General features: G+C 30.3%; 1 protein-coding gene across 2 annotated transcripts; it reads right to left on the bottom strand.

Annotated features, from left to right (window-relative positions):
* Positions 1 to 278: 278 nt before the first annotated feature.
* LOC111709010 (uncharacterized) lies at positions 279 to 15,799 on the bottom strand. 2 transcript variants are annotated; one of them, XM_023482574.1, is made up of 8 exons: positions 15,233 to 15,799; positions 11,236 to 11,312; positions 9,903 to 9,969; positions 6,422 to 6,529; positions 6,141 to 6,251; positions 4,043 to 4,120; positions 2,861 to 2,932; positions 279 to 458 (listed from the first exon to the last, which is right to left on the bottom strand). In XM_023482574.1, the coding sequence occupies exons 1-8, from the start codon at positions 15,796 to 15,798 to the stop codon at positions 452 to 454; spliced, it is 1,086 nt and encodes a 361-aa protein (XP_023338342.1). In that variant the 5' UTR covers position 15,799; the 3' UTR covers positions 279 to 451. The 2 variants fall into 2 exon arrangements, with proteins under 2 accessions (XP_023338342.1, XP_023338341.1); XM_023482573.1 differs by lacking the exon at positions 279 to 458 and adding an exon at positions 1,666 to 1,914.
* Between the last annotated feature and the right edge of the window lie 313 nt (positions 15,800 to 16,112).

Here is a 16,112-nt window from a genome sequence, read left to right as displayed (position 1 = left end):
TTGTACGAAGACGACTGTAAATAATTTTTATCATCTCAATTAGTCATTACATATTTTATTTGTATATAAATATTTGTATTGAGTGATCCCTAAAATATATTGAAATGCAATTATGTGATCCAAATTATGCAATATTGTCTTACCCCAGTCTGAAATGAAAGTGTTAAGTGTAAAAAGCTGGAGGGGACAACACGGGTTCCACTTTTTTAATGCTTTTTTTTTACGAAAAATTTAGTTTCATCTTTATTGACTTTTATTTCTTCGGATAATAGAGTTGGGTACTTCGCATTGAATACAAATTATATTACATTCCGTATTCCAATATATTATGGAGTCCACTGTATGAATTCCGATATATTTTGGGGAACACTGTATGTATTCCGATATATTCTGTGGACCACTGTATGTATTCTACCTGTCTTGTGAAGAAGATGTTTTAGTTTCTACTTCTCTACCCTCTATCAAGAAAATGGTAACGTTAGTGTGTGCACTGTGCAGTAGTGTTGTTGGTTTTGTGAATGTGAATTTTTATATTTTCTGTTAAAAAAAACCCATTTTTTAAGGTTTTATTCCTCGTTGGAAAGATACACGACCCTTATTAAGATTTTTAAATTTGAATGTTAATGTGTTCTGTGAGGTGAAACTGTTTATATTTTATTATATTTCAAAATTTGAAATTAAAGCACTGATACATTTTTTAAGCTATTAACCATACTTTTTTATTCACTGTATTTCCATCAGCCAAAACCGGACTATTTTGTAAATAACTTTGATTTATAAAGGCGTAGTAGGATGAATTATTTCTCTTTAAGAAAATTCAGCGTTTGTTAAGATTGAAGTAGGGTGGCTCACAGACGCTCTATTTTAAGATGCTTCAATATAGTGTACGCTCTGTACACCTTTATTTGACGTACGCTCTGTATACACTTTACTTGACGTACGCTCTGCAGTAACCTTTACTCGACGTACGCTCTGTACACCTTCACTTGACGTACGCTCTGTACACCTTTACTTGACTTACGCCCAGTACACCTTTACTCGACGTACGCTGTGTACACCTTTACTCGACGCACGCTCTGTACACCTTTACTTGACGTACGCTCTGTACACCTTTACTCGACATATGCTCTGTACACCTTTACTCGACGTACGCTCTGTACACCTTTACTTGACGTACGCTCTGTACACCTTTACTCGACATATGCTCTGTACACCTTTACTCGACGTACGCTCTGTACACCTTTACTTGACGTACGCTCTGTACACCTTTACTTGACGTACGCTCTTTACACCTTTATTAGACGTACGCTGTGTACACCTTTAATCAACATCATTATTTTGGCAGCTTGAGCGTCCAACAATCAATATTCCTTTATAACAACATTATGCAACAATTGTCAATCAATCCCACTTATGTAAAAACCTTTCTACTGATTTAAATAAGAAAGTTTCCAATGAATCTCGCCAGGTTTTACAACTATTTTTTCGACAATATTAAAGTCAGAAATTGATCCCATTCAGGCAACATTAATAAACTTGTCTGTCCTTGCTTTTTTCTCTTAAAACCCCATAAATATATTTTTAAGTACATTTTCTATTTGATATCTTTGAATCTTTCCTCTCGCTGAAATTTTACGAATTTAAAATTTATTGTTTCAGGAATTATTAACAAATGTACACGATTTACAGATTAAGTTTACTACTAAAGACACTGATCACTCGCTATAGGTTCGGCCAAAAAAAATTCAAAGTTTGAAATATCAAAGGTTTTTACCATTAAATTGAAAAAATATACATATATTTAAGTTTCAGACAAGCAATCAGTTCCATTAGAATAAAAATCACTTCTTCTTTTTTTTGTCTCTAAAAAAAGTGAGAAGAAAAATCAGCTAGTCATCCGCATAACTCAGCAACCTGATCAAATATTTCTAAAAAAGTCTGTCCCAGATTTTGCCATTGTTCAGGTGAGTAAAATTTTTGTCTCCCTACGATTCTTATGTTTGCCCCATCGTGTATCGTTTTCGCGCATTTTGGAAAAAATATTTTTGGGGATTTCGGCTAAAAATTATTTAAATAATTTAACCTTTTTTACTTTGATCGAGTATTAAATTCAAAAATGCCTTTAATGATAAGAGATGACGACATTTGTTACAATATTTGATAGATCTAACAATGTGCGTAGATTCTTTGATGCAGCATCTTTAAATTTAGCGTCTTTGAGGTGGCTAACATTGTTATATATGGAAGGAACGGTTCTGTTCTTAAGCCTGATTCCTGGAATAGGCTAGTCGTACAATTCTAGTGATTCTAACTTCTGTAATCTGTACGTTGCCTAACCAGCTACGTCTTAACTCTTAAAGGACACAGAGGATAGGGCATGGCAATGAAGGGCATTGGGTCCTAGACCTGTCTTGGGATAAGGTCTGTTGTAGGCGAGTAAACGAAATATGCATCATTGTGATTGGCACTTTTTTTGGAGGATTTCTCCCCAATAATATTGATCAGTGACGTCAAGATCTTCCCTGTACCTTATTGACTATCTTGGTTCTAAGGTAGTAAGGTTTGACAGTTTATCGTGAACGTACTGTCGAATGACCCTACTACCTTAATACACAACTTTTCCTTACTTATATAAGTATGTTAACCACAGTACTTCAAGTATTATATTGTGTACCGCATGTAAACTGAGCTGAACTTCCTTATAGAGAAATAAATCATTCTGCAAGAAAATTAAACTGCCTTTTCAAATCAGAAATAGTTACAAAGAAGTCCAATTTAGGCTAAATTTCTTTGTAATTATACCGCCAATATTATAAATGGGCATCGTTTTTAAAACGATTGTATTTGCGTAGAAAGCTACCTGGCGGACGCTACTGCTCGTGTTAACCCAACTCCAAATCTTCGGAGGTTGTTTGCGCTTCGTGCTCGAGCCCTGATTATTCAATATTGAAAAGACTTTGAATAAACAAATTTCAAACGACAAGAATAAAGAAATTTCAAAAGACAGTGAATAAGGAAATTTCAAAAGACAATAAATAAGGAAATTTCTAAAAACAAGAACAAAAAAAATTTCTAAATACAGGAATAAAGAAATTTCAAAAGACAATGAATAAAGAAATTTCAAAAGACAATAAATAAGGAAATTTCTAAAAACAAGAATAAAAAAATTTCAAAATACAGGAATAAACAAATTTCAAACGACAAGAATAAAGAAATTTCAAAAGACAAAGAATAAGGAAATTTCAAAAGACAATGAATAAGGAAATTTCTAAAAACAAGAACAAAAAAAATTTCAAAATACAGGAATAAAGAAATTTCAAACGACAATGAATAAAGAAATTTCAAAAGACAATGAATAAGGAAATTTCTAAAAACAAGAATAAAAAAATTTCAAAATACAGGAATAAAGAAATTTTAAAAGACAATGAATAAAGAAATTTCAAAAGATGTGAAAAAAGAAAACTTCAAAAGACAAGGATAAAGAAATTTCAAAAGACAATGTATAAAAAATACCCAAACTATTAGACAAAATCCGTAACATTATGTTATTTAGTTTTAATTTTATGCAGCGATGTCAGGTAACCAATCAGAAATTCAAAACAATTTTGGTTTTTTCATTGATTAAATCAAAATTATACAGATTATATTAATACAATGAAGAGGACTTTTTTATTTAAGTTTTTATTGTTAATAAGCTTTTATAGAATTACAAGTTTACAAGTAATCAAAGAGAATCTTTTTAATTGACAGCTTCTCTTGACTAAGTTTATGTGTATCCATGCTGTTTAATAGCTTGATGTAACTCAAAATTGAAAGCGACAGTCGTCTTCATTGTATTGATATAATCACCTTCCAGTAAAGTAATATCTAATATTTAATATCTTTATCAAATTTTAAGACACAAGAACTGTGGAACACTTTAAGAAAAGCTCGTAAATCATACAGCCTCGTTTCTATAATTTCTTTGCCATGCATTTAATATCAGCGATCAAAGACGATTGCTATGTTTATTTGGACACCCTGTAGGTGCTGCTGTGAATACCTGCTGTAGTTTGTAGAAATCCTATTCATTAAACTTGAAGTTGCTTTCCCCAGGTTTGATGTTGCTTTTCCCATTCGTCTAAAAATAGTATTTATTTTTAATATATTTAAAGGGACTGTGAACAAAATTGAAATGGGTCCTCCAAAATAAAGAGGCATTTCTGATTTATTTAGGTACCCCTTAAACCGTTGGTCTAAACAAAAGTTATGAAGATGTCTTTTTTTTCTAACGAAGAATTTGATGATTTCTTAGTTTAGCTTCCCTAGAACAAGGTTGCAAAGAACCCTGTTTGTTGAGTATGTATAGTGGGGAGGTGGAGGGGAGGGGGTAAACGTCTTTGCTTGGAATGCATAGTATGTATGGTGGGGAGGTGGAGGGAGGCGTAAACGTCCCTGCTTGGAATGCATAGTATGTATGGTTGGGAGGTGGAGGGGATGTGAGGGGGGGGTAAACGTCCCTGCTTGGAATGCATAGTATGTGTGGTGGGGGATGACTTGATAATTCTCGAGAAATCTGGGTTAAACAATTTTACTTTCATCAAGGAAGTTTTTGATTAGGGGGAAATGGCTCATGACTCCGGGCTCTGTGGAAGGGGGGGGGGGTCAGGTCAAGCAGGGGGAGAAAAGGGGAATATTCCTAAGATGGAGAAAATGAATTTCTTTTGAGTTTAGCGGTAGGTCAAGCGGAGCAAATGGTTTTCATAGCATGACTTACTATGCTACCTCATAGATTAGCTTATATTCCTTCAAGGTAAATCAATTCATTTTACTTATAAGTTCGTGTAAATTAAAAAAACGGTTTTTTGAATTTTTTATACCGTAGTTTAGATTAGGGAATTTTATCCATATCCATATTTTATACCTTAGTTTAGATTAGGGAAATTTATCCATATCCATATTTTATACCTAAGGTTAGATTAGGGAATTTTATCCATATTCATATTTTATACCATAGTTTAGATTAGGGAATTTTATCCATATCCATATTCTATACCTTAGTTTAGATTAGGGAATTTTATCCATATTCATATTTTATACCTTAGTTTAGATTAGGAAATTTTATCCATATCCATTTTTTATACCTTAGTTTAGATTAGGGAATTTTATCCATATTCATATTTTATACCTTAGTTTAGATTAGGGAATTTTATCCATAGCCATATTTTATACCTTAGTTTAGATTAGGGAATTTTATCCATATCCATATTTATACCTTAGTTTAGATTAGGAAATTTTATCCATATCCATATTTTATACCTTAGTTTAGATTAGGGAATTTTATCCATAGCCATATTTTATACCTTAGTTTAGATTAGGGAATTTTATCCATATCCATATTTATACCTTAGTTTAGATTAGGAAATTTTATCCATATCCATATTTTATACCTTAGTTTAGATTAGATAATTTTATCCATATCCATATTTTATATCGTAGTTTAGACTATGGAATTTTATCCATATCCATATTTTATATCGTAGTTTAGATTATGGAATTTTATCCATATCCATATTTTATATCGTAGTTTAAATTAGGGAATTTTATCCATATCCATATTTTATACAGTAGTTTAGATTGGGGAATTTTATCCATATCCATATTTTATACCGTAGTTTAGATAAGGGAATTTTAACCATATCCATATTTTATACCGTAGTTTAGATTAGGGAATTTTATCCATAGCCATATTTTTATACCATTGTTTAGATTAGGGAATTTTATCCATATCAGACCATATCCATATTTTATATCGTAGTTTAGATTAGGGAATTTTATCTATAGCCATATTTTAGATTAAGAAGCAGTCCTTTTAATTCTATACCTACAGCGGACCCATTAAGGATGGTACTTCAGAGACTACAGTACAGATGCTTTACTATCTGTTTTCTTGTATTTATGATTCCTAATAACTTTAAACTGGTTTCTTTGCTAAATCATAAGAAATCCACTAAACGAAATACGTTATATTTTAGTCTAAGATCGTCGATCATATCTTACGCGTTTCAGATCGTCTTTACAGTCTCATCCTCTCTAGATAACCCTGTACCTTAGTTAAGACTAGAGATTTAAGAAAACTTCATTTATAACTTTACTCTTACCTAAGAGTAGATTGGCTTTGTTTCCTAAGCCCATCCATTGCTCTTCTAGTAGTATTCCTAATCATTTTAGGTACAGCTGCAGTAGCCGATCTCATTAGTGCTCCAGTATTCCTTATTATAATTTTTATATTATTATATTATATTATATTATTATATGTAGATATTCTACAATGTGCATTTTACATTATTAATACTTTTTAAAACCATTCAATTAAATACAGATAGAGATAAAAGAGATTACAGTTAGTTTTAAATCAGACAAAGCGTCCCTTAATCTTTACCTGACATTTGCCCTGAAGGTTTTCTGATTTTGTTCAATGTTTTCTCCCATTCTCTCCATCATTCGGTTAATAGGAGTAAACAGTCTCTCGGCCGTCTCTTCTCGTCGCCTAATCACATTTTTTTTTTGACAAACTATAACAAACGTTTATTGGAAACTAACAAACAAACAAACACCCATACACCCAGACAGACAAGCAAAGTATATATTAATAAATTAGCCTAAAGACTTAGTTTCCCATAAGATAAGCTATCAGTGGATGATTTGTAAGTCAGGATTGCAATGAAATGTCAAACACTAGACTACTTCATTAAGACCCAATCCAAAGTCTTGAAATGTGGCCAAACAGTCTATTGATATTTCTTTCTATTGTTGATGTCTTGTCTATTATTATTCAATTTCTATTGTTGCTGTCCCGTCTATTAATATTCATTTTCTATTATTGATTTCCTGTCTATTAATATTCAGTTTCTATTGTTGATATCCTGTTTATTAATATTTTTTTTCTATTGTTGCTGTCCTGTCTATTAATAATTATTTTCTATTGTTGATGTCCTGTCTATTAATATTCATTTTCTATTGTTGATGTCCTTTCTATTAATATTTATTTTCTATTGTTGCGTCCTGTCTATATTAATATTCATTTTCTATTGTTGATGTTTTTTCTATTAATATTTATTTTCTATTGTTGCGTCCTGTCTATTATTGTTTATTTTCTATTGTTGCTGTCCTGTCTATTTATATTTGTTTTCTATTGTTGCTGTCCTGTCTATTAATATTCATTTTCTATTGTTGATGTCCTGTCTATTAATATTTATTTTCTATTGTTGCGTCCTGTCTATTAATATTCATTTTCTATTGTTGCGTCTTGTCTATTATTATTTATTTTCTATTGTTGCTGTCTTGTCTATTAATATTCATTTTCTATTGTTACTGCCCTGTCTATTAATATTCATTTTCTATTCTTGCTGTTCTGTCCATGAATATTCATTTTTTATTGTTGCTGTCCTGTCTATTAATATTTATTTTCTATTGTTGCTGTCCTGTCTATTAATATTAATTTTCTATTTTTGATGTCCTGTCTATTAATATTTATTTTCTATTGTTGCGTCCTGTCTATTATTATTTATTTTCTATTGTTGCTGTCTTGTCTATTAATATTCATTTTCTATTGTTACTGCCCTGTCTATTAATATTCATTTTCTATTCTTGCTGTTCTGTCCATTAATATTCATTTTTTACTGTTGCTGTCCTGTCTATTAATATTCATTTTTTATTTTTGCTGTCCTGTCTATTAATATTCATTTTCTAATGTTGATGTCCTTTCTATTAATATTCATTTTCTGTTGTTGCTGTCCTGTATATTTATAATTATTGTCTATGGTGCTGTCATGTCCATATATATCTTCGATGGTTATGGTCCAGTCTATTTATATTAATTTTCAATGGTACTGTCCTGTCTATTAGTTTGTATTCAATGTTTGCTGTCCTGTCAATTAATATGTATTTCTATGATTGCTGTCCTGTCTATTTATAATTATTGTCAATTGTGCTATCCTGTCTAGCTATTTTTACTTCTTATAGAACAACCGTTGACCTTCCAGCCAAACACTTAGAAATTTCTATAAACAATTTCACTGTATCATGATCCAGCAAATTCTATATAGTAAATACTATTAGGGTGCGGGTGACTGGTGTCCATTCCAATCCAACAAGTGAGTCCAATAAGCCTGTTGTTTAAAATTGCTTGTGAAGTATACAAACTGTATACTTTTTAACGTTTTTGCTGATAAATAAATAAAATCTGAAAATTAATATCCTATAATTTAATCAACGTTACCATAGAACTTCAAATGACTTTTAAATTCTGAATACAAGAAATGGAGTTAGTGATTGGTCTTTAAATAACATTTAATTATATAATTTTGTGGAAACATGCTCGATTGATAATAATAAGAATTTATGAATTTTCTCAAATACCGGTTATTTTGAAACATTTAGAATTTAATATTATAATATAATTTATAATTTTATATTCTAAACTATTTTGTAAAACAGTGGACCCATACAACAGTGTATTTGATGACAACTGATAGACTCAAGATATGGTTTATAGATACTCAATTGAACATAAAATTAAAACACAGCAATTGTCATGCGTACACTGTACATACATATCACACTTTACTGTACATATCACACTGAACTGTACATATCACACTACACTGTACATGTTACACTACACTGTGCATATCATACTACACTGTACATATCACACTACACTGTACATATCACACTACACTGACACATTTCTTTTAATATGTTAATTTTTAAGTTATGCCAAATTTATTTACGTTATTGTACCCGCTCCTTATTCTTTCTGGCTTTTCCTGCAAAAAATTTATTAAAATCTTAAATTCGGTCAGAGTCCGAATTTTATGAATTTGAGAGCCGCGTCTCAAATCTGCCAACTAACCGGTTTTAATTGAGCGCCGGCTTAATTCTTAAAACATTGAATACAATTTTAAGAGGAACCAACCATATTTGAGCCGACTCTTAAAATTTAAGCCGGCGGCTCATATTCTTTAAATTTAAATATAGTTATATTATAGAGTAGGTATTAATGCGTATAATTATGTATAGGAAGTTAATACTTCTCAGATATTTCTTTACTCCTATTCCGGCTGGGACCCCCCCCCCCCTGAAGTGTTGGTCTAAGGCTGTTTAAATTTTTGACTTGACTTTTCTAACTAAGACATGCACCTCACCTTAGGCTTAAAGCGGGGCTTTTATACCTACTGTTCTCAGGCATACTGCCTGAATGCCTTAGTCTACCTTTGTCCGACTAAAACTATATTTAGACCTACTTCCGGTCATTGGATTTCGGCTTTTTTTTAGCTCTTTAAAAAGCTTTGGACAAAAGAAAGCTGATTGCACAATTTTTGCGAAGAAATTTTGCAAACACTTCTGCACATTTGTATTTAAAGAGAATTTGCACATCTTTAGTTTCCCTTGATTACAAATTTAGTTTTGCAAATATTTTTACATATTTGAATTCGCCGTGGAAAGAGCTATTCAAATATGTATAATTTATCATATTTCGGGCACTTTTTGTTTTTGCACATTTTTTGCTTAATTAACTTGATATTGTAATAAATATTTGAATTTTGCGAATTTGCTAATTTTTTTCAGATTATAAAAGTAGAGCCCAAGAACTTTTCAAACGTGTTTTATATCTTATTATCTCAATAAGGAAATAAAAGGACGGCCCCCTAGACTATTTTTAGTAAATTTAGACGCTAGCCTGAATAGGGTTAAACCTACTAGATAACTGATCAGATACCCTGTTGGTCGGTTTCGGTTTCCACCAGTTCAGTTTTCAGTCACCATGTATCGTATTCCCTTTCACAGTATTATTACTCCCACGTTATCTGCATCTAACAACTTGAAATCTACGTGTTCGCTTTACTATCAAAACTCACCTCTGCAGAACAGGATCATTTCCAATCCGACGTCCGGCACTCATTGCCATGGGGAACAGGAAAGGAGCTGAATAAATAATTCAATTAATTATTGAATTAATGAATGAATGAACAATTAAATAAACGAATTAATAAATCCATGAATTAGTGAATAAATGAATTAATGAATTAATGAAAGGATATATATTTAATGAATAAATTATTAAATGAATGACTGATTCAAATATCATATTAATAATTCTAGAATTCGTCTGTTTTTAAGTTCATCACATATTTAATTAAAAAGAAATTTGATTTTATTAAAGATTGAAAACTAATAGACAAATTACACATATATCTATCTAAATGTGTAAATAATCAATATAAATTAAAACATCTCTGACAGATGAGGTTGGTGAAATATATTTTGATATAACTTGGTAATTTTCTGTTGGAAATGGTTTGAACCTAAACCATTGTGGTTTCTTCTAAGCCATGGTCAAAAGATTCATTAAAGTTTGTGTCTTGATAACCAGGAACAATGGAATATGAAGAAGACAAAAGCAATACTGAAGTACATTTGATGTTGTTACAAAGCATATAGCTTAAATCTTAACTAGAGTAAGTTATTAAATTACTTATTACGGGTCTGTTTATTCAAATGACTTCATATTCCAGAGTTTTCTGGTTATCATTGTGCTTGCTAATTTTTGAAACAGTAAATTTTAAAAAACAGAAAAGTTTTTCTATTTTTGATAAAATATGATAATGACATCACCAAACCTTAAACATACAGACATACATGACATAGCTAAATATTAAATCTATCTTGACATAAAGTTGTCTTGACATAGATAAATACTGTATCTTGACATAAATAAATACTAAAACTATCTTAACATAAATAATTCTAAAGTAATCTTGACATAGATAAATACTTCATCTATCTTGACATAGATAATACTAAAGTTGTCTTGACATAAATAAATTCTAAATCTTGACATAAATAAATACTAAAACTATCTTGATATAAATAAATAATATATCTATCTTGACATAGATAAATACTAAATCTATTTTAACATAAAGAAATACTAAATCTGTCTTGACTAAAGGTATTTTGACATAAGTAAATATTAAGTCTATCTTGACATGGATAAATACTAAATCTATCTTGACATAAATAATACTAAAGTTATCTTGACATAGATAAATACTAAATCTATCTTGATTTAAATAAATACTATATCTATCTTGACATAACGCAATTTTAACCTAGTATATAACAATTATTACCATGACATAAAGAAATCTTGACATATGTTTCTGACATAAAGAACACGATAATTCTAACCTGACATAAAGAAAAGCATGCTAGCAATCCCTCCAACATTCGTGATCACAGGATCAACTCTCTCCACAACCGGTGCACTAAGCAATAATAATATAATTATTAATGATAGATCAGTTTAAATTCTATAGTAATCTTTAACCCCCTTTGCTCAAAAGGTTTGTTTGATCGTTAAGATGTTCTAAAAGACAAAAAAATTGTTAATGATTTCTTTTATCAATTGATTTTTATAAAAGTATCAAAGAATTTATAATATTATTCTTTGGCTAACACTATTTATTTTCAAAATCGTCATATAAGATTAGACTTCTAATTTACACAACTCAAAGTTTATACTTATATCATCTTATATATGGAGTATCAAGATCAAGATTCAATATCATGGGAAATAAAAACAATTGCAGAGATGATAATTAGTAAAAGTTAAGTTATTAAAAATACATTAACAAGGTTTTTTGATTGTTACTTTTCAATACTTTTAGGGTTTCCAAATAAACATTATCTATATTTTCTTTTCTGTTTGTTTGTCTGTCCGTCTCAAATGAATGTGAAAATATCTAAACCGATCGGACCCTAGTTTCTGTGTCAAATCACATGACCCGAGAGAAGGTTTATTGAAAGTTAAAAAATGTTCTCCGGATAGAATGTCGAAATTTAATATTCTTAGCACAATATATAATGTAGAATATCAATGAACTAAGTTTTACTAAAGTGAGTTAGATTTGATCTTTACAAAATCATTAAATATGCCTTCAAATACTAAAGCAAAACCTCATTGTATATTTAGATCGTCATTTTTAAAGAATTTCAGGTCTTCGTTAAAGTCTAAATCTTTGTAATTTTAATTTTTTAAAGTTTACAAGGTATGTGTAATGTGGATGTAAAACGTATTACCAAATAGAAAAATGAATGTAACAAAGATTTAAATAGAATTAAAAAATATCAATTAATGGCCTGTTTAGCCGTTTTCACGTTTATTGAATACAAACAAACGGACAAGCTGAGTACCATAGAGTAATAAAACGAAGAGGTGAAGCTTAGCTTAGATGTAGACAACCGACCTGTCTTTTAATTAATTAATAGACAGGTCGGTTGTGTACATCTGAGCTAAGCTTCACCTCTTCGTTTTATTACTATATCCTGAGTACTGTTTATTTAGACGTAATTGATTTAACTGTAAATAATATAAGTTTTAATTGATCGGCCTAATTAAGAAGCAAGATTTTAAACTTGACCTTGTAAGAAAATTAATAGAGTTAGTAATTATGACATTAGGAAAAATATTTAAAATTAAAAAGGGCGTATACAGGGGGGAGGAAAGGGGGGTAGCCACCCCCCCCCCAATAGAACTCAGAGCTATCACACTTTTTAAATCTTAAACAGAACATAAACATAAAAAAATTGTTTGCAGTTCTGAATTGTGGATTTGAGGGGAGCCCTCTATCACAAAAAGTATATATTAATTCAGTGATGTAACCTAATTTTCCCTTTTTTAGAAAGACTTTTTAATTTTGACCTTCAAAAAAGTATAAACTTTAAACTAAACAATCAAAATTAAAAGATTTTAAAAGTTTTTTTTATAAATTTTAAATAGCTTTTATTTACTTTTGTATGAGCTTCTAATTGAATTAAAATATGTCTTTTTCTCTGATATTTTTTTAGGAATTTTAACGCTTTGATTTCTGATCGATTTCACCCCAGAATATTTCATAAAAAGCATGAATATTGTGTTTTAAAACTAATAAATTCTAAATTCAGGTTAAAAACACAAACCAAAGATAATTCTATGGTTTCACTCTAAACACTTTCTAAATAGGAAAAGCGTGACAGGAAACCCACATATATGCATTTGAGTCAATAAAGAAATTTTTAAAGCCTCAAAATGTTTGACGGGGAGACTAATAATTTAACGGAAGATATAAATGTCCATTTTTGTTCTTTTTAAAATTTTCAAACCCTAAGCGTACAATACAAATGTGCAATTACATAAATACACATTTATTGCCTAAATGTCGTTTTTATACTTTCCTTTTGTGAGTATCATTGTAGATCTATAAAACCAAAAGGTCTATAATTATCTTTAGAGACCATCCATGCGGAAAAGATATTTCAATATTAAAATTGAATTCGTAAAATGCTTTGAAACGTATGCCCCCCTCCCCCCGCCAGGCAAAACAGGCCATTATCAATAAAACAGAAAGAACCCCCCACCTCATTCCCCCCCACACATCCAGTATTATTTGATTTCCCGCATTTCTCTCAGTTCTTTGTTGTATTTTCTTATATAACTAATATTCTCTCCTATTGTGTTGTTATGCAATATTTTCTTTTGTTAACTTGAGAAACCTTTTTTAGATTCAAAACGGAAATTTTCTTTCAGTTATTGTTTGAAAATGATAAAGTTCTATGATAAAGTTCTATGATAAAGTTCTATGATAAAGTTCTATGATGAAGTTCTATGATAAAGTTCTAAGATAAAGTTCTATGATAAATTTCTATCATAAAGTTCTATGATGAAGTTCTATGATAAAGTTCTATGATAAAGTTCTATGATAAATTTATATAACTAATATTCTCTCCTTTTGTGTTGTTATGCAATATTTTCTTTTGTTAACTTGAGAAACCTTTTTTAGATTCAAAACGGAAATTTTCTTTCAGTTATTGTTTGAAAATGATAAAGTTCTATGATAAAGTTCTACGATAAAATTCTATGATAAAGTTCTATGATAAAGTTCTATACGATAAAATTCTATGATAAAGTTCTATGATAAAGTTCTATGATAAAGTTCTATGATAAAGTTCTATGATAAAGTTCTAAGATAAAGTTCTATGATTAAATTCTCTGATAAAGTTCTATGATAAAGTTCTATGATAAAGTTCTAAGATAAAGTTCTATGATAAATTTCTATCATAAAGTTCTATGATAAAGTTCTACGATAAAATTCTAAGATAAAGTTCTATGATAAAGTTCTATGATAAAGTTTTAAGATAAAGTTCTATGATAAAGTTCTAGAATAAAGTTTTATGATAAAGTTCTATGATAAAGTTCTATAATAAAGTTCTATGATAGATTTCTATCATAAAGTTCTATGATAAAGTTTTAAGATAAAGTTCTATGATAAAGTTCTATGATAAAGTTCTATGATAAAGATCTATAATAAAATTTTATAATAAAGTTCTATGATAAAGTTCTATGATAAAGTTATATAACAAAGTTCTATGATAAAGTTTTATGATAAAGTTATATGATAAAGTTCTATGGAATAATTCTATCGACAAAAGGGGATACAGAAGTTATTACAAGCGGCTCTCTATTTAAAAAGTGTGAGCTACGAATAATTGAGAAATCCTTATTTTTCTAACGGAAAGGAATTGAGTTTTTGCCACAAACTCTGATTTAATAATCACTATATCTTTGGAACCAAATGTTGCAGACCTTAGATATTTCAAACTATGAATTTTGTTAGATCAAATAATCTGAGTTTGAAATATCAAAGGTTTACAACATCGGGTTCTAAAGATATTGAGGTTTAAATATTTGATTTTGTTCCAAAGACTCAATTCCTTTGATTTCTTATTGTGCCTATGCCATTAAAGTGAGTTAAGGTTAGTTGCTGGAGAGATAAAAAAGGAAATTGTGTATGTTTCATGATAAAAATTACAATATTTTTTTTCTTTGCTCTGTACAGAAAGGTTCAAAGGGTACTGTTGCGAATGAGAATAGGAAACTTATGTCACTCTAAGAGTGGATAGTCGCTTGAAATGACGACTAAAGGCCTTCTAGGACACTCGATAGTTTTTCTTCTTTCTTCTCATATCATAATATCTCTTCATCTCTCTCCCATTCCTAACTTTCATTTTTTCATTTCCTGTCTACAGATATACAATCTTAAAGTTAAAACATCATGATATTTTATAAAATTGTTCAAACCTTGATCTTCACAGTTCTTGCACCAAAACATAGGGGTTCGGCATGGATATATTTGTGGACCCCAATTACCTGACTTTTTCAACTACAGGAGGAGTTGGCTGTTTCTGTACTATACTCTGGAAAATATTTTGCCCCAATGTGCTTCCACTCTGAATGATGTTTTGGCCCAAGGTGTTCCCAAGCAGACCTATTCTGTTTACAATGTTAGAGGCTTCCACCGCCAAGGAGTCTGGAGCTATAGTAGTATCATCTTCCATTACTTCCCAGTTGGTTGTAGTTTCATCAGCTGCTACCTCGGTTGTCCTATCTTTATCTATGATTGCTTCAGCTTCTGTTTTTGTGTTGATTTCCAGTGCAGAAATATCATTCACTTCATCATTACTACTTTCAGACGTAGTTTCACGTTTAGAATCAGTGCTGAGAATAGAAACGGGGGATGTAGGAAAAGCAGGAGTCATGTCTTCGGCAGAATCCTCGTTGATCAAAACAGCAGCATCAGTTGTATCTTCAGCATCAGTTGTTGTTGGTTTTGATGCATCCTTCTGTATACCGAACTTTCGGGTTATTTTTGGCCCAGGAAAACATAAAACTGATTCAACTGACAGGCAGACAAGAAGAACTATTTCCAGTCTCATTTTATCTAAAAATATACAAAAATAATTTATGTTTGTTACAAAAAAGGAAGAATGTAATTATATAATTACAGTATAAGTGCAAAATTTCTCATGAATTCGTGCAAATGGTAAAATGCTTGAAATCTAAAACTGTCTGCTTTGGAATCCGTCAAATATTCAGTGGAAATTCATAGATATAGATTAAAAGATGTAGACGAGGGGAGGAAGGCCAACCACAACAATTTCTAGTCCAAGCCACATTCTCTTCATTTTCTCGTCCGAGCCACCTCGAAATCCTCGTCCTTCCAAGACAATTTTTTCTAGTGTCTAATCGA

The sequence above is a fragment of the Eurytemora carolleeae genome, unplaced genomic scaffold, assembly GCF_000591075.1.
Source record: "Eurytemora carolleeae unplaced genomic scaffold, Eaff_2.0 scaffold929, whole genome shotgun sequence".
Taxonomy (NCBI): domain Eukaryota; kingdom Metazoa; phylum Arthropoda; class Copepoda; order Calanoida; family Temoridae; genus Eurytemora; species Eurytemora carolleeae.
The sequence above is the reverse complement of the archived record's forward strand: the minus strand, read 5'-3'. Positions and strand labels throughout refer to the sequence as shown.